The 17,734-nt window shown below is 38.2% G+C and overlaps 5 protein-coding genes across 6 annotated transcripts; 2 read left to right on the top strand and 3 right to left on the bottom strand.

Annotated features, from left to right (window-relative positions):
• Positions 1-835: 835 nt before the first annotated feature.
• On the top strand, positions 836-2,318 carry LOC104784792 (AT-hook motif nuclear-localized protein 22). The gene has a single exon (XM_010509869.3). The coding sequence runs from the start codon at positions 1,176-1,178 to the stop codon at positions 2,142-2,144; it is 969 nt and encodes a 322-aa protein (XP_010508171.1). The 5' UTR covers positions 836-1,175; the 3' UTR covers positions 2,145-2,318.
• Positions 2,319-4,090: 1,772 nt separating this feature from the next.
• Positions 4,091-6,003, top strand: LOC104784791 (4-hydroxy-tetrahydrodipicolinate synthase 2, chloroplastic). The gene is made up of 3 exons (XM_010509868.3): positions 4,091-4,565; positions 4,799-4,882; positions 4,983-6,003. Exons 1-3 carry the CDS (start codon positions 4,480-4,482, stop codon positions 5,908-5,910), a joined length of 1,098 nt encoding a protein of 365 aa, XP_010508170.1. The 5' UTR covers positions 4,091-4,479; the 3' UTR covers positions 5,911-6,003.
• A 405-nt stretch (positions 6,004-6,408) lies between these two features.
• On the bottom strand, positions 6,409-7,314 carry LOC104788752 (protein LITTLE ZIPPER 1). The gene is made up of 2 exons (XM_010514536.2): positions 6,976-7,314; positions 6,409-6,876 (listed from the first exon to the last, which is right to left on the bottom strand). The coding sequence occupies exons 1-2, from the start codon at positions 7,071-7,073 to the stop codon at positions 6,696-6,698; spliced, it is 279 nt and encodes a 92-aa protein (XP_010512838.2). The 5' UTR covers positions 7,074-7,314; the 3' UTR covers positions 6,409-6,695.
• A 2,982-nt stretch (positions 7,315-10,296) lies between these two features.
• Positions 10,297-15,368, bottom strand: LOC104784789 (uncharacterized). Of its 2 annotated transcripts, none has more exons than XM_087512928.1 (13): positions 14,802-15,368; positions 14,523-14,701; positions 14,322-14,425; positions 14,148-14,228; positions 13,917-14,017; positions 13,726-13,812; positions 13,380-13,582; positions 12,788-12,989; positions 12,644-12,694; positions 12,436-12,534; positions 12,281-12,340; positions 11,954-12,078; positions 10,297-11,678 (listed from the first exon to the last, which is right to left on the bottom strand). In XM_087512928.1, the coding sequence occupies exons 1-13, from the start codon at positions 15,054-15,056 to the stop codon at positions 10,511-10,513; spliced, it is 2,715 nt and encodes a 904-aa protein (XP_087369054.1). In that variant the 5' UTR covers positions 15,057-15,368; the 3' UTR covers positions 10,297-10,510. The 2 variants fall into 2 exon arrangements, with proteins under 2 accessions (XP_087369054.1, XP_087369055.1); XM_087512929.1 differs by having other exon boundaries at positions 11,954-12,075.
• A 501-nt stretch (positions 15,369-15,869) lies between these two features.
• LOC104784788 (fasciclin-like arabinogalactan protein 8) lies at positions 15,870-17,684 on the bottom strand. Its single transcript, XM_010509865.3, has one exon. The coding sequence runs from the start codon at positions 17,395-17,397 to the stop codon at positions 16,126-16,128; it is 1,272 nt and encodes a 423-aa protein (XP_010508167.1). The 5' UTR covers positions 17,398-17,684; the 3' UTR covers positions 15,870-16,125.
• Positions 17,685-17,734: the final 50 nt, after the last annotated feature.

The following is a 17,734-nucleotide window of genomic DNA, read 5'->3' as shown; positions in this document are numbered from 1 at the left end:
GTTAACAAGAAAAACAAATCAGTAATGTGAAAACAAAGAAAAAAAATCATATGCATTGGGAGTCTTATTCCTTAATGGTTGTTTAAGAATTGTCCTATCAAGGCAAATCGAAATTTCTCATACATAAACACAAATTAAACTGACACATGCATCATAGTACATTTCTTTTATTTATATATGTGATTTAAAAGGAAAATATCTATAGATAAGCTTATAAATTCTACCAACATTATTGTATACAGAATATACTGTTATATTTTTCTCTATAAAAGTTTGAATGCGTGTGTATAAAATTGTTGTTATTTTTTAAAAAATGTTCTACCGTTACATCGATAAACATAGTACGAGTATAAAAGAAAAGACTCGTGATTGTTGGCAAGAAAAAGAAAAAAAAAAGACTCGTGAATTGAAAAAATATGTAGTTAAAGACCGTACATTAAGGCATGTACCACCTACAAAATCATGCATATATGCATCAGTTTTATCATCAGCTTAATTAAAAACAAAAATTAAAAATAGTTTCTGATTCAATATAGATTATAGACTCGTGCGCTTCAATTTGTGTGTCCATTATAATGTTTGATATAATCTCACGCATCCATGGACTATATCTAGTAAACCTCATCCAATATTTTCACGAATTAAAAAAAAACCTTGTAATAATTTTTACAATTAAAGTTGGAGACAAACACACAACTGAAAATTATTACACAAACAAAAGATTTAGAAAAAAAAAAAAGTAGAGCCCACAAAGTGACACAGTAGGTAGGACCCACACACCGCCCATGCGGCACGCTGTCTATCTAAACCAAAACTAAACCCATTCATCATCTTTCATCTGAATACTCTCTTAACCCTTAACCTCCTCTTCTTCTCAGACCTAACCCTAAACCCATCTCTCTCTCCTCTCTCTCCCTCTTCTTCTTACAAAGCTTCATCTTCATGTATTACTAGTCCAGCTCTAGTTTCATTAATTAACCTTTTGTTCCTCTCTTCCTTTAATTAACCTCTCTCTTCTTCAATCGTTTCTTCCCTTAATTAATTGAATTGAGCTCTATTTTGTACATCATCGTCAAGCTAAGCTATTGGTTTTTGATTCTAGTTGAAGAGAAGAGAGGAGATTTATTGATTAATTAGGGTTTTCAATTGTTTGCTTTCCAATCAAGAAATAATTAATGGATCAGGTCTCTCGCTCTCTTCCTCCACCTTTTCTCTCAAGAGATCTCCATCTTCACCCACACCATCAATTCCAGCATCAGCAGCAGCAGCAGCAACAGAACCACGGCCACGAGATCGACCAGCACCGAATCGGCGGGCTAAAACGTGACAGAGACGCTGAGATCGATCCCAACGAGCACTCTTCTGCCGGAAAAGATCAAAACACTCCCGGCTCAGGGGGAGAAAGCGGCGGAGGCGGAGGAGGCGATAATCATATCACGAGAAGGCCACGTGGCAGACCAGCGGGGTCCAAGAACAAACCAAAACCACCAATCATCATCACTCGAGACAGCGCAAACGCTCTCAAATCTCATGTCATGGAAGTTGCAAACGGATGTGACGTCATGGAGAGCGTTACCGTCTTCGCTCGCCGTCGTCAACGTGGCATCTGCGTTCTTAGCGGAAACGGCGCCGTTACTAACGTCACCATAAGACAACCGGCTTCAGTACCTGGTGGTGGCTCGTCAGTCGTTAACTTACACGGACGTTTCGAGATTCTCTCACTCTCGGGATCTTTCCTTCCTCCACCTGCTCCACCAGCTGCGTCAGGTCTAACGATTTACTTAGCCGGTGGTCAAGGACAGGTCGTTGGAGGAAGCGTGGTTGGTCCACTCATGGCTTCGGGACCTGTGGTGATTATGGCAGCTTCGTTTGGGAACGCTGCGTATGAGAGGTTGCCGTTAGAGGAAGATGATCAAGAAGAGCAAACGGCTGGAGCGGTTGCTAATAATATCGATGGAAACGCAGCGATGGGTGGTGGGACGCAAACGCCAACGCAGACTCAGAATCAGACGCAGCAGCAGCAGCAACAACAACAGTTGATGCAAGATCCGACGTCGTTTATACAAGGGTTGCCTCCTAATCTTATGAATTCTGTTCAGTTGCCAGCTGAAGCTTATTGGGGAACTCCACGACCATCTTTCTAAATCACCAAAAAAACAAGTACTTAGATACGTTCGTTGTTTTAAATTTATAATCTCTCTTCTCAGTCAAATTTTAATTTCCCTTTTTCTTTTTCTTCTTCTTTGTTTTCTAAAGATAATTGTAGTCTTTGACGAAGATTCGTGGTACGTATGAATCGAAGAGAATCGTTTTGGTCATGGTATTGATCGATTTTTAGGTTTGAGAGGAGGGTTGTGTGTTTGCGTTGACTAGGAGGAGATTATAAATTGTTGATTTATGAGTTTTTATATTCATGTGTTGGTGATTATTAGCTTTACGTCTATGTTGAATTATAGAGCATACGCTATGATTTGTTTGAAAGACTAAACAGGTTTACTAACAATGTTAAGCTGTTATTTTCTTCCGTTACTCTTTTGGTAAGAGGTCAAATAATGAATTTTTCGTTATAAACTCAATCACATTGGCTGTATAATTTTGCGTTCAAAGATTTTACAACGGTTTTTTTTTATAAAATTAAACGGCTATAGAAATATATATCATATTAAGCTGGAAAATAACAAGAAAAAAAAAAGAGAGATGATTGTTCCGAGGTTGGTAAGAAGATGGTGAGGCAAGAAGCATAATGACAAGAACAAGACTTGGGAACAAGGTGATTGCATTTGGCTTATACTTCTATGTTTACACATTTACACGGAAATTTTTGTATATAATATCCTAATATTAAAATTCAAAAATATTTTTAATAATCATTTTTCGGTTACATATACTACAAGAGAAAATTAAAAGGGTCGAAGTAGAAATAGATTCTAGAATTTGGAACAAGAAAATGATGAGTACATACATCGACGACTAAAACTCACTTGAGAGATGAGAAAGCAATTAAGAGAAGAGCATTGGGTGATGCACCGACGCACGTGCGTGTCTCTGAGAGAGAAAGAAGAAAAGTTCCTTTACGAGGCGATGAGTGAAAGTGTGAGAAGAAAGAGAGAGAGAGAGAGTTCCTTACTTCCAAAGCCACCTCCCTCCCACTTTGCCCATCATTCATTCCCTCCACTCTCTCTTTTTGCATTTATAACCACACTCCACCCTTTATTGTTTATATAACCTATGATTATATGAAGCTATCGGTCATTTTTGTTCTCCTAATTTAAACCAATATCAATCACAAGGATATTGATCCAAATTCCAAACAATAGATGATCAAGATTTTGAAAAATGAAAATATTCTGTTAAAACGCTTGATGCAACCATTTTGCTTACTTTTATATGGCTCAATGAGACTAATACTATGAGAGTATATGTATAATGAATGGCATTGATGTCTATATTTCCTTACTGTCACTATGTCAAGTATGGATATGAATTTGTTTTATTTATATAAACGTGGAAAGGAACAAAGTATTTTATGCTAATGTTTGATCTTCCTCCCTCTTTCATGGTTCAACCTTTTGAATCTTGCTGGTTTGCGATAAACATATAATAGCTACGTACCAATTAGTTCATTGGGATATATATAAGTATATAACCAACATATTTGGTCTATCATTCTGATTAGGTCCAAAAATAGATACAAAAATAGATTTCAGTATTGGGGAAGTTGGGCCTATACTGGTCATCAGAGTGCTCGTCGTTTGGTCAAAATCCGTCGAATTTGGGCCTGTAATGGGCTCAGAAGGGAGAGTTTTAGTATTCATTAAGGCTTATAATATATACTAGTTTAGTACTATACTTGGTTATCAAAAAAAAAAACATACAATATAGGGCAGTCACGATTGACCGTGTATGAACACGAACGTGCGTTGCATGAATTAAATATGCTCGATCCTCGCTTTACCCTACTAATATGGAAAGATTAAAATCCGAATGGAGCCCTTAATCATCATATTAAACGATTGTTTTAAGCTAAAAAAAAGTCTTCCAGAAGGATTTTATGCTATAAAAAAAACCTTAAAAAAACCAAAATTGACCTGAATAACTTAGCGAATCAAATCACGAACCCACGTGGCAAAATCTGAGGAGATAGAGATAGAGAGAAACAAAACAAAAACCCTAAAGGGCGGCTTTGTAAAATATTTTGCTTCCTCCGTCTCAAAGCTCCTCGCCGCTCTCTTCTTCTTCTTTCCTTGTTACACAAAAAATCCACACTGCTCGCTCTTCTTATCTTATCGGAATCTTTTCTCATTATGCTCATCCACCATTGTTACCAAAGCTCGATTGTTTCTCTTCTCTGTTCAACTATCATTGGAACTATTAGCATCATCATCGTCGTGAACTGATTTTTGTTTCCCAGCTTTTGGCGTGACGTTTTAAGGTTTTGGTTATATTTTTCTTTGTTCCTTTTGTGTGTGTTTCTCAAAGATGGCTGCTTTGAAAGGTTATGGTTTGTGTTCTATGGACTCTGCTCTACAATTCCCCTGCCCAAAGCGATTCAATGGCTACAAAAGGTTCGTTTCTCTTCTCCTCCTTTTATATCTTGCCTCCAGATATGTAAACGTTCTTCAGAGTTTTGCTGGAAAGCTTTTGTCTTTTTTACTTATCTTGATATCTGGAATTGGCTTTCATATTCATCGTCTCTAGTTGAAATTGAATCATAGAATTTCAATCAAACCGGTTTATGATCATTGAGAAATTGTTCTGCATATTGATTTGAGTCAATCTAATGTGTTGATAACCACAGAAGGAGCTCCAAATGGGTCTCTCCAACAGCAGCTGTTGTACCCAACTTTCATCTCCCTATGCGCAGCTTGGAGGTTAAAAACAGGTTTGTGTGTATGTCAATGATTATGATATCTTATACTGTATATATACTCTCTGTTTTGGAAGTTTATTTTATACCCGGGACTTGTTTTGGTTCTTGTCAGGACAAATACAGACGACATAAAAGCTCTACGTGTGATCACAGCTATCAAAACACCTTATCTACCTGATGGAAGATTCGACCTTGAAGCCTATGATGACTTAGTGAACATTCAGATACAAAACGGCGCTGAAGGTGTTATTGTTGGTGGTACAACTGGTGAAGGACAGTTGATGAGCTGGGACGAACATATTATGCTTATAGGCCATACTGTTAACTGTTTTGGTGGAAGCATCAAAGTCATTGGAAACACTGGTAGCAATTGTACAAGAGAAGCTATCCACGCTACTGAACAAGGGTTCGCTGTTGGAATGCACGCCGCTCTTCACATTAACCCTTACTATGGCAAGACTTCGATCGAGGGTCTAATAGCACATTTCCAATCAGTTCTTCATATGGGACCGACGATTATATACAATGTTCCTGCTCGAACAGGGCAAGATATACCTCCTCGTGTCATCTTCAAACTCTCTCAGAGTCCTAACTTGGCTGGTGTGAAGGAATGTGTTGGGAACAAGCGGGTTGAAGAGTATACTGAGAATGGAGTTGTTGTGTGGAGTGGGAATGATGATGAGTGTCATGATTCTAGATGGGACTATGGAGCAACCGGGGTTATATCTGTTACTAGTAACTTAGTTCCGGGTTTGATGAGGAAACTGATGTTTGAAGGTAGGAACTCGTCTTTGAACTCAAAGCTTCTACCTTTAATGTCTTGGCTATTCCATGAGCCAAACCCGATTGGATTGAACACTGCTTTGGCTCAGCTTGGAGTGTCGAGGCCTGTTTTCAGGTTACCGTGCGCCCCGTTGCCTCTGTCGAAGAGGCTTGAGTTTGTGAAACTGGTGAAGGAGATTGGACGAGAGCATTTTGTGGGTGAGAAAGATGTGCAGGCTCTTGATGATGATGATTTTATCCTTATCGCTCGATATTAGCATACTGTTACTTTTTTTTTCGGATCTTTGTTTTACTATCATTTGGTTTTATATATAGCTGATGAATGAAACTTATGGAATGATTTCATCATATTTCTGATCTTGTTTTGGTCTCTCATTCGTTATGTTCTGCTGCGTATACTCTGTTTCATTCAAGTGTTTTGGAAGGAGGATGAGTCCTTGTGATAGAAACGGCATGCATGTTTTGGAATGTATTGAATTGAAACGGCATGGCTTTGCCATCTTGGAACTGTCACTGCAGCGCCATGTGAAAATCATAAATTTTGGTTGGATACTCAAAAATCCAAAATTTAATACTAAGGTGATTCTCTACGTTGATTAGGGTACCCACGTCACGTGAGATGTTCGTACCCAGCTGTGTAAAATTTCTCGTCGATGGAGAGATTTATAAAAGAAAATAGTCTAAGTTTTTTTATTATACAAATGTTATCCAAACAAAGGAGTATATCAATTATGGATCTGTTGAGTAGTAGCAAATATAGAAAAAATAGATTAACCATTAACAAAAGAACTCAGGTACACAGAGAGATCGAGATTACATGAGAGATTAAACTAAAAAATAACATAAAAATTAGACGTATACCGAGTAAATAAATAACTAAACCCTTGATTATATAAACCCAACTTAGATAGAAGACTACTTTAAATAACCAAAATTTTATGGTTTTTTTTTTCTATTTCTTGGAGCCCCTCAGATCTTATTATTATTACTACTAATTCAGTAAAGAAAGAAGAATATGATCTTAGTGATTGGTGGATGGTCTTTATGGAACAGAGCAGATTTTTTTGGTCTGAAGCAAAGAGAAGAGAGCTTTGTTTTCTTGGTGAAGAAGAAGAGCTTTCTTCCTAAGTTTCTCGTTTTCTCGTATGATGTTTTGATTCTCCATGTAAAGCTTTAGATTGATCATCTCCATCTCCTTTTCTTCCCGCCACATCCTTCTCCTCCTGAAATAATTATTAAACAAGAAAAAGAAAAAAACAGAACATTAACTCGATTATATAATCTCCTAGATGTGTATTTGTGATGATGAAGAGATTGGAAACCTGGAGAGACGAGGGATACGAACGTGACTTTGTGTTTTGAGGTACAAAACTAATCTCGTGGGTGAGTCTGAAAATGGTTCTGAAGAACTCAAACACATCTTTGGAGCTTGAAGAGAGAAAAAGATAGAGAGAAGAAGTAGTGAGACGTTTTTGTTGAGTTGGGGAGAGATATAGACGCGTTATATACTTATATAGATGAAAGTTTGTGTTTGCATTATTCTTTTAGAGAGAGAGAGAGACTCCTTTAGAAGGTAATGATGGCGAAAGAAGAATCATGATTACAAAGGGACAGGGAAAAATGTGATGAGGGAGAGAAGATGAAGTTGAAATTTTTTGAGGATGAAGAAGAGAAGAAGTTTAACAAAGTCCTTTTCTCTCTCTATATATATCTCTCTATCAGTCTATCTTTTATTATTTTTTGACTGATTGATTTTAGTTAAACGAACTATTTAGAAGATAATTTTAAGAGGTTTTCCTAAAAAGCACAACTCACCGTTAAAAGGTACACAACGCACGACATAAACAAACTATTCAATTTTGGTTTATAACTTACAATACGTTTTTGTTTGTTTGTCAACTTAATTACAATGTTGACGGTGGCATGGAAAGCTTAAATCAAGGTGACAGTTAGTCAAATCTGCGTAACATTTGGCTCTACATGATAATAATACACTAGAGATTAGACTTTACAAATGTATATACATATTGACCTTATAAATTACTATTACAAGCTTTTTAAGATATAAAATAAACTTTATGGATCTTTGACCTAACTCAACTCAAATTCGGAAACCAGGCTTGTTAACTCTAGCTATGTCTCTATCCTTGCTCAACCAAATATGTTCATACATTATATTTTACCGTTACACATACTGACACACACATACATGTATAAATAATCTTCCCTTTACTTCAATACCGTTACAATAACAATAAATGGTTTTTTTTACACCAAAAAGTAAGAAAGTAATTTTATACCGTCTATGTGAAGAGATTAAACCTACAAAATTAATTACTACAACAAAAGATTCATTATCTGGAGGTTTATGAATCGATTTGGCAGATTTCTTTGACTGCCAAAAGGTCAAATCATGATTATTAAGGAGCCAAATAAGTCAAAAAAGGTTAGGAAGAGTACGTCAAAACCTCGATCTTCTTAACAAGTACAAGTGTGTTTCTCTTAACTTTTTTATAATCACCACAAGTCTTTGTCTTTTTTTATTTTTCTTTTCTTTTCCGGTTTAATATTGCTTTTCTCAAACCTAATCCCAGTTTTACCCTTCTTTTTCAAAAGGGAAAAAGAAGATTACGTACCTAAGCATCCAAGGTATAGAGAGTGTAAATCCAGAATTTTCAAATCGTTGAAAGTCATATCTAATGATGGTTAATCATTCCGTTAAATACATATCACAACCAAGACTTAAGTTCTAAAGTTGATTACATATCACAACCAAGTGAACCAACACCAATGTGTTGTCGTCGTTCCCCGTCCAATAGTTTTTTCTACATGTTGGATGTGTAATATTAAGATTTTAAAACTAATAGCACTCTCATTTTCTTTTCCTTTTTTGGGCAGCAGTCTAAAAATCTACGATAAAACACATTTCGTGTTTGATTGAAATACATATTATTATGAAATCATACCCAAAAAGTAAAAAGATTATTTGCGGTAAATTTTATAGACTAAACATGAAACGCAACACACATGTAGAAATTATGTAACTGTAGTTCGTATATACATTTTTAATTTACGATCTCTTATAACCTACGTATTGATATAAAGCCAATCCTAAAGTCAATTCTCTAGTATGTTTCACCCTCCAACCCGTTAAAAAGGGGGTAGTTTTGATATTAAACAGTAAACACCAATCCATATGATTATGAATTATGATTTTAGTATATAAAATGAAAATATTTCGGGGGGAAGTCCGTAAGAGAATCAGGTGAAAAAAGTACCAAAAGGAAATCATGGCTCGTGATGGATCACGTGAGGCAGCGGAGGTTGGGCGTTGGGGTTTAGGGAATGGTTCTGAAACTTGGAAGGGAGAGGAAAAAAAGTGTGAAATGGATACAACCGAATCGGGTGCAGTGACTTTTTTAGCAATATTATACATGTATGACAGTATGAGTATTGTATGTAGTAGTGGAAAAAGTCATGGAGTACTCGAGTAGGAGTAGAAGCAAAAGCCAAAGCACATTTAATTTGGAAAACGAAACCACCGATTTGGCTTCTTCTTCCCACAATCATCATACCCATTTGCCATAATAACCCCATTCCCCCCCACTCGACGACGATGGATTCTTCATCATTATCATCAACCATCATCATGCATTATGAATTTTTGTGGGCTATTTTTCTTTTTTTCTTCTTCTCCTCAATGCTCAAAACCCACATGCACATGCCCAATCCCGTTTCTTCTTCTTCTCGTATAGCCCAATCAGTAATACTCAATATTTTCCAAACTAAAGATTTATTTTTATACCAACCTCGTTACAAAAATTTACTATATTAGATTTATGCAAAAAAAAAAACACTTCAAAGTATGTAGTTTCTGTGGAACATTTATATAAATCTATATTTCATAACCATTCAATAAAAAAATATCAAGCGATCATTGACAAAAACAAATTCTACTCATTACATGTATTGATGATATATATGGAGAAAAAAAGAATAAATTGATGAGGGTAAGGACTAGGACCACTATAAACTCTACTCATTTCAAGTATTGATATTTTCATAGAAACCAAAATGCAAAGACAAACAAGTAATAAGAGGCATCAATGGAATTGGAGGATATATAGTCAACACTAAAATGAAACCCCCCATCCACGCTTATCTAAAAAGTGTTCAATACTTGTTATTATTTCGTTACAACTCTATTATTATATCTACTACTATTTATTTATAGCCATCCTTTTCAGTATCTCCATAGACAACAATGGATCTTCTCATCAAACATAAGAGATATGCCAGGATATTGATGAGGGTTTTTGGAGGGTAAGTTTTGGAATTGTTACTGTTTTAATAATGATGAAACGGTTGTAAAAGTAGCTTCTCTTCGTCCTCTCGAGTTGTTACTGTTTCTATAATGATGAAATGGTTGTAAAAGGAGCTCCTCTTCGTCCTCTCACTATCAAAGTCTCTCTTTTAATTTCAGATTAACCATTGATGATTCCTCTGACTAACTCTTTCCGCTGTCTATTTTTAGCCCCATCTCTTTAGCTTAGCCCCTTCCTTCCCCCCCCCTCTTCATATTTCTACTTTTGTTATCATTGCATCACACTATGGAGCGACTTTGTTGTGAAGTAGACACATCCTAAACTTTCAATTCTTTTAATCACTTACTTTAGATTCCACGTTAATTACAACTCCCCATGTTACAAACTCACCATTTTCCCTGCGTTATCTAACCTTACTTCTAAATCAAACGAAAAAATAAGCTCAGCGTGTACGAAAAAAGAAGAAGATGGATTTGGAAAGAGTGTAACTTCATGAATGTACTGAGAATGAGATCTTGAAAAGGGAATCTTGCTAGGTAGCTTTATCGTCTTCGTCCATTGTGTCTACTTGTTTCAGATCTCCGTCAGCTTCATGGCTTCCTTCTGAATCAGGTTCTGAAGAGTGTGATCCCTTATCATCATTCACATCGGAACCCTCTGTATCAGAATCAAAGACAGGACTGTGTTTTTCCTTCTCATGATCATCATCAGATTCAGAACAACTCTCTGTCTCAGAGTCCGAACCAGTAGCATGTTTTGTTTTCAATTGATCAATGATCCCAATTGGCTCGTTAACAACTCCACGCTCGGCATCATCCTCCCTAGTGACCATGATCCCTGAACTTGTCGGTTTAGTTTGGCTTTCGCCTACCTGACCAGCAGAATCGTGTACTACAGTCACTTCCTTGATTCTTTGAGTCTGACTCTCTTCATCCTCTCTACCTCTTTCAGTTTCGTTTTCTCCATGCACAGAAGGAGCTGTGCTATGAGCCCAACTCCCAGCAACTTCAGAAGCTAGAAGATCTGACGTCCTTATAGTGCCTACGCCCTCTGTGTCTTGGGTATCCCTTCGATCGTTTGGGTTCCTTAACAAGATAACAGCTCCATCATCCTGATTCTGAACACTTTCAAGTGCTTGAGTTTCACAATCTATTTGCATTGTATCACTAGCTAAAATGACTGACTTCCTCAGATGATCACTTCTCTCATAATCATTTCCTGGACTTTGAGTTTCATTAACTTGCTCTGTTCCAACAGGGTCTGTTCCCAAAATGGGTGCTGTACCAACACCTTCTATATCTGAGCCAAAGACACCCTTCACGACTTTTTCAGAGCTTGTACACTCCGCTTCTTGGGTGTTTTGACCTTCCTGACTCATAATTTCACAATCATGCTTCTGAGTAGCATCTGCATCTTCACAAGACGTGTCCAAAACTTCATTTCTGGTAGACCTTTGCCCTGAAGTGGACGAGCTTGTCCTGGCAGCACAATTTGAATGGTAAGTTGCTCTTCTATCATCCTGAATATTAGCTCTGTTGGGACTTCTGGTTATTGGATTAAGATCAATATCTAGTGAAGTATTGTCACAAGTATCCTCATCTTCCAGAGTTCTCTGCATAGTCTTGAGCTGTTCCTGCTGCTTTGCAAAGAGAGCCGAGATCTCCTCAGTCGTAGAATAAAATGCCCGCATCTGAGTTTCACTGCATAAAGATTCATTGTCCTCAATTAGTTAGACCAATCAAACTTGCGTGAAGTGCATCTTAACGCAACACTGTCAACAAGAAACTACCTTCCAACCAGGAAACCTAGACAGCAAAAGAACTGTATAGAGGCACTAATCACAAACTTAAACGAGGAAAAAGAAAATGCATGTGTTAAATTTTTCACCATCAAACAGAAAGTATGTTAGCAAACCACCATGTACTCTAGAAATATCAGCCTAACGTTCTTGTACGATACATGGAACTGTTCTTACCGGAGCATGATTCTTTCTCTTGCACCACGGTGTCTCTGTCTTTCAACGTCAAGGTCTCGAACAGCAGCACTTATCTCTAGTTCTAAAGCAGAAACTTTAGCCCATGCTTCTTCTCGAGCTGCCTGCTAACATAACAAAGACAGTCTCAGCTTAAACATATACTGGAGACGGAGACCCCGCAAAAAAAAAGTCTTAGCTACAAGTCCACAATCTTTAAAACATGTTATCATAATTCTGTAGCAGAAATCAGAGGTAGGAAACAGAAGCATGTCATTAATGTAAAACTGTGAAAACAGTATAAGGCACACAAATTGTTTCCATTCTTACCTTTTCACTGTCCAGATCCTTTTGGAGTCTTTTTATTTCAAGGTCAAGTTCTTCTATTTTCTGTAAGAAGTAAAAAAATGAACCCATTAGTACAGCAATAAAAGAGAGAAAATAACCATGCAATATAAGACAGAAATTGCATTCAGGTCAAGTACTTTTTGTGCATTAGCAGAAGCAAGCTGCTCCTCCGAAACTTGAGCTTCTAGCTGACGGTTTCTATTGTCAGAGTAGACCAACTTCTGCCTCGTATCTTCCTATAAAACACAACCAAAATTCTTAAATGACAACAAAATGAAAAAAACATAGGAGTACAAGGTTTGTGTGATCAAGAGGCTAATTATGAAAAACGTTACAAGAACATACCAATTTTGACATCAAAGTTTCCACTTGCGCTGATCTTTCCTTCTCTGTATCCTAAAATATTTGTCAAGTAAACTGTCTTATTCTAAGGACATAATGATGGGAAGACCGAAGAGTTAACTTAAACACCGCTAATTCTTTTCATACCTTCATTCTGTTGATTACTTCTTGTTGTTCCCTCTCGTGTCTCATAGCAGCATCAGAAAATCTTTTCAATTCTTCCTGAGCTTCAATTTGGCATCTATGTATCGCAGCTTTAAGTTCAGCAGTGGCAGTTTCTCTTTCCTCTCTTCTTTGATCTCTTTCTTCATCCAACCCAGTCTTCAGTTCAGCTATAGAAGCCTTTTGACTGAAAGCAATATGTCGTTTTTACTTAGGGTTACTTATATGCAATATTTAGGCCATAAAAGCAAAGCCACATAAGATATTCCAGAAAGGTCAATAACTCAATATGAAGAAAATTCTCTGAACATGAAACGCTCACAGACCAACTGACAACCAAAAGAATCAGTGTATATACATGTTGAAGCTATAAACAAGACCAAAGTAACATTTCGAAGTGTCTGCTGCCTCACTTTTTCACCCTCAGAGACCTCTAACTTTTATACTTTGAGGGCGGACTCAACGTGAAGCAGATCATTTCTCGGGACAGGTAAATTAAATTTTTCACAATACTAGCATAATATATGATCTTAAGAAGATAAGAATAACAATCAACAAGGGAAAAGCATTTCGTTACCTTTTAACTATTTCATTTGCTTCACTGAGAGATTGCAAAGAAGCGTTTACTCTCTCACCAAGTTCATCTATGGAATTCTTTTGTTCAGCTGATAATTTGTTGACCTGCGCCAGTTCTTTCTGCTTAGCATCTAATTGATCACGCAGCTCAATCAGTTCATTATGAAATGATTTTGCGGTGGATTCTTTAATCTGTTTTATTTCCTGCAAATTCAAAGAATATGAGTAAGGATACTCATATATTCACCAATTACTCAAACGTGATTATTGTTATTATTTAACAGAACTTTTCATAACAAAACCAACAAGCGCCACAACAAAGATTCAAAGACAAAAACTCAACATACACTTTCATGGTGCTCCACAATTGAGCGGGATTCATTACGCAGAGTGTCAATGGTAAGCACCTGTGCTTCTAATTGCTTCCTCAGTTCCTGCATAGAACATTGATTTACACAAAAGTTGAGTTAGAATGACACCAAGATTGATAGAATCACTTACATGTTATAATGGAAACCAAAACAGATGATGAACATACTGTGTTTGAACGCTGGAGGCTCTTAAAATCATCCAGAGATATTGGATTGGGACCACCAATGCCTATGCCTTTCTGCCTCTTAGTTTCACAGGTAGAATCCTCTTCAAAAGAGCAAAACACACAGATCAAAAGTGAATAAAGTTTAACACATGCTATATAATGCCCCAAGACATGCCATTCCTTAGTTAGAAGAAAAAAAAGAAAGATATATGTGACCTTCGTGACTTATACCTGCTTTTCTTTTTCTGTTCATGCAGGAAAGTGCAGCATCATTACCAAGTATTTCTCGGTAAACAAATGCAAAGGCCTTTTCTGAAAAAAAAATGCAGAGGTCTTTGTTAACATGTTAATCGATGGGAAAAGTGGCATAACATTGGAAATACAACACAGAAAACTTAAAGTTACCATGATCTGGAGGAACAGCAAGTGATATAATGTCACCGTGCTGAACCCTGACTCCAGGACCCTTCTTTTCTAACCTCTCCCAATTGATAAACGTCCCATTTGTACTGAATCATCAAAGAGAGTAGGAGGCGTAAGCTTAGGTTTTATAAACTGCATAGAAAATGAAATCACACAATTGCAACAGAAGAGAGGTTCACTAACCTTGTGTCTTCTACAAAGACATCAGAGCTAGAAGTATTATCCCCATCACCACCTGTTACAGGCTTACGGTATATCTTACAATGGTTCCCACTAATTGCAGTTGATTCCACCTGATAGCTGGCGTGACATGGTAGCCGTCCTAAGCAATGCTCATCAGAACTCAACAGTATATTTATTCCCTAAAAGCCATTAATCAGGAATCAAAATCAAACTTTTTAAGCGAGAATTACACAATAAGGCAAGTTCCAGAAAACCAAAAACGGTGAGAAGGAAACGAACCTGCCGGCGTTTGCGAGCATTGCTTGAAATTGCGGTGAGGACTCCCCAGACGTTTAAATCGTAGTTCTGCAAAGGCTGAGAAGCAACTTTAGCAGCCACGGAGACAATGAAATCCTTCGAATTGAGCGTGGGAGATGGAGAAGCGTCGCTTTGGCTATTGATCCGAGATGCAACAGCCGCTTTGATATCCGGGTTCGGGTTTGATGTTACCGACGCAATTTTTCTCTCGACTTGTTCAGCCGCCGTAGACGCCATTAGAGCTCCGATCGTGGAAGGGGAGAAAATTGGCGGGGATTTTGAAACCCTAACTATATAATAATATTCAGTTCAACGAGTGAGGAAGAACGAGTCTCTCTGGACTTTTCTACTCAGTGAAGCTTCTCGAGGAAGACCGATGCTTAAACGCTCTGTCGTTAGGTAAAAGGAAATAAACAATGTTCGTCGTTTTATAAAGTTGAGAACGGTAGGGTTTGTGTTCTCGGGATATATAAACGTTTGTTTCATTGTTGAAATAAGTGTCGGTGTCAAGAGAATGATAGAAAAAAGAAATCGGGCCTTTTCGCTCTCATTAATAAATATAACTGGGCCACCTTTTTTCCAACCCTCGACAGTCCGTGTAATGTAGACCGGTTTAATTGATTTGTTCATGATTAAAACGGCATCGTGTGCTGTAACACACAAATTTGGAATATTCTCATTTTTTAATTAATTAAATCAAGTAAAAAGTCCAAAAGTGGAAATGTTGCATTGTTCGTTGCTTCCCGGGAAAACATTACACGGCGTTTTAAGCCGGCGAAGGTAAAAATAAGGAGGAAGGTATCAATTTGCTTTTGCTTTCTAAACAAACCAAAAAGTCTGATTTCTATCATAAGAACTTGGGCCCAACTCAATTTTTAGAGCATCTTTTGAATCAATCACTTCATGAGAGAACGAACACATCAAAATTCTAAACCTTAATATTTTGATGTTATAAAACTTTAAACTCCATAGGTAAAACACTTCTAGTAGTTTGCTGCATTATTTGTCGGTACAAAAATTATTATAATATATGAAAGCTATATCCAAAAATGGAAAACAAGTTAAATAGTATAACTTGGAGGCCAAAGATCTCAACAGGATATAATCGAGCAGATCAAACACTGAAAGCAATAATGCAAAATGTGATTAACAAAAAGATTAATAAAAGTAAAAAACCTCACTCACTCACTAATCCCAACTCAACAACACAGAACCACAAAAATAGAAAGAAATTAAAAAAAAAAAAACAAAAGGAGGGAGTGGCAGATTGCGTAAATAATTAATTACGGAGAATTCGAAAAGGGTTTCAAAACCTCAGAGACACGGAGACGGTTACGGCGGCGAATGTGACCAATAAGGTGAACAACGACGGTGAGCTCACGCCAACCGCCGCGTTAGCCGACTTACTCTTTGCTGAACCTGCCGGCGAGTCTGAAGGAGCACTATCAGGTGCATCGTCCATCGGAGGTGCCGGTGGTGAAGCAGCGGTTGGTGAAGGTCCTTCCGCCGGAGAAGGCGCATCTGCTGTTTCCGGTGCAGGCGCCGGTGCCGGAGAAAGCGATTTGGATTTTCCGAATAGCTCAGCAGGGAGGAGGACGTTATCCACGGTGAATATCACAACGGGAGTCGCGTCGAGCACAGTGTCGGCGAGTCTCGACGGAGCAACGCCGGTGTGGAGAATAACCTCGTCGCCGGAGGTTGAGGTAGTTAGATCGAATTTGCCGACTCCGCTAGTGGCCAATGTGGTGATGTTGTTTTTGTTAGTTTTGAGTGAGCCTTTAGGTTTGTACTCAGGGAGGGCGTGATACTCTAAGAGCGAGACCACCTCAGCTTGTGTGAGCTTCGTCAGATCTGGTACACCTTCAGCTTTAAAAGCTTCATCGGACGGCGCAAACACCGTCAAGCCTTTATCAATGGCGGATTCGTAAGTCTTGAGAACTCCACTCGAAACAAGCAAATCCGCGAAGGTTTTGCATCCGGCTTTCTCGAGTAATCCGGTGATGTTAGACACGGCGGCGGAAGGAGCAGGAGCGGTTAAAACTCCCGGAGCGATGATCGGAGCATCGATCTCGAGGATGGAGATGTTGTAAGGGATCTGTTTAACGGATTTGGTGTAAGATGAATCGAGTTTGGAGCCTGAAGCGGCGGAGCCGAATCCGACTTTGCCTCCTTTGAGATCGGTGATGTTGACGAATCCTAGGTTTCCGGGAGCGTTTCCGGTGGTTTGGTAGAGTGTGGTGGAGAGAGTTGTGCCTTTAGAGAGGCCGTGGAGTTTGAGAGGATCGTAGTAATCGAGGAGGACGAGGAGGCTTAGAGCGCTTTTGATGACGGAGAGTGGATGTTTTCCGGCGAGTGAAGACATAGCGCCATTGTTGAGGACGAGGACTGTGATGGTCGTGCGGCTGTTGATCTCGTCGGCGAGCTTCGTTTGAGTAAGGTAGTTGTTGAAGGAAGAGTAATCAGGAGAATCAGCGAGGATTTGAGTGATGTTGTGGCTACTCACGGTTGAAGCGAAGGCGAGGATGGAGAAAGTGAACAAGGCGAGAAGTGAGAAGGTCCGTGACTGTGACGCCGCCATGATGAGACGGTTTGAGTTTTTTTAAGTGTGGAGCAGAGGAAGTGGAGAAGACAGAGTGAGAGAGAGAGAGAGAGATGAGAAGTTTTAATAAAGGAAAGAGAAGGATCATTGTTAACCACGGTTAACATTTTAACCGTGGTTAAGTTAGAATAATGACTAGAGTTAGTTTTGCCTTTTTTTAATTTTTGAAATGTGTGTTGTTTATAAGAGAGTGAGAGAGAGTTGGGTTGGATTGGGGGCCATGTGTTCTTTTTCGGACATAGCTGTAAGAAGAAAGAGTCCATTCCATTTAATTGTCTTGTTCTTTAATTTTTCCAATTTGAGATATTTGGGCTTC

Source organism: Camelina sativa, chromosome 5, assembly GCF_030686135.1.
Source record: "Camelina sativa cultivar CO46 ecotype springtype chromosome 5, ASM3068613v1".
Taxonomy (NCBI): Eukaryota; Viridiplantae; Streptophyta; class Magnoliopsida; order Brassicales; family Brassicaceae; genus Camelina; species Camelina sativa.
This window is presented reverse-complemented; position numbering and strand designations above follow the sequence as displayed.

Excerpts from the sequence above, each read along its gene's own strand:
- LOC104784792 (XM_010509869.3), top strand. The coding sequence starts at position 1,176 with ATGGATCAGGTCTCTCGCTCTCTTCCTCCACCTTTTCTCTCAAGAGAT.
- LOC104784791 (XM_010509868.3), top strand. The coding sequence starts at position 4,480 with ATGGCTGCTTTGAAAGGTTATGGTTTGTGTTCTATGGACTCTGCTCTA. Across the intron at positions 4,566-4,798 it reads CGATTCAATGGCTACAAAAG|AAGGAGCTCCAAATGGGTCT; the intron begins GTTCGTTTCTCT and ends TGATAACCACAG. Across the intron at positions 4,883-4,982 it reads AGCTTGGAGGTTAAAAACAG|GACAAATACAGACGACATAA; the intron begins GTTTGTGTGTAT and ends GGTTCTTGTCAG.
- LOC104788752 (XM_010514536.2), bottom strand. The coding sequence starts at position 7,073 with ATGTGTTTGAGTTCTTCAGAACCATTTTCAGACTCACCCACGAGATTA. Across the intron at positions 6,877-6,975 it reads CGTATCCCTCGTCTCTCCAG|GAGGAGAAGGATGTGGCGGG; the intron begins GTTTCCAATCTC and ends TAATTATTTCAG.
- LOC104784789 (XM_087512928.1), bottom strand. The coding sequence starts at position 15,056 with ATGGCGTCTACGGCGGCTGAACAAGTCGAGAGAAAAATTGCGTCGGTA. Across the intron at positions 13,583-13,725 it reads TTGTGGAGCACCATGAAAGT|GAAATAAAACAGATTAAAGA; the intron begins GTATGTTGAGTT and ends TTGAATTTGCAG. Across the intron at positions 12,535-12,643 it reads AAACTTTGATGTCAAAATTG|GAAGATACGAGGCAGAAGTT; the intron begins GTATGTTCTTGT and ends TGTGTTTTATAG.
- LOC104784788 (XM_010509865.3), bottom strand. The coding sequence starts at position 17,397 with ATGGCGGCGTCACAGTCACGGACCTTCTCACTTCTCGCCTTGTTCACT.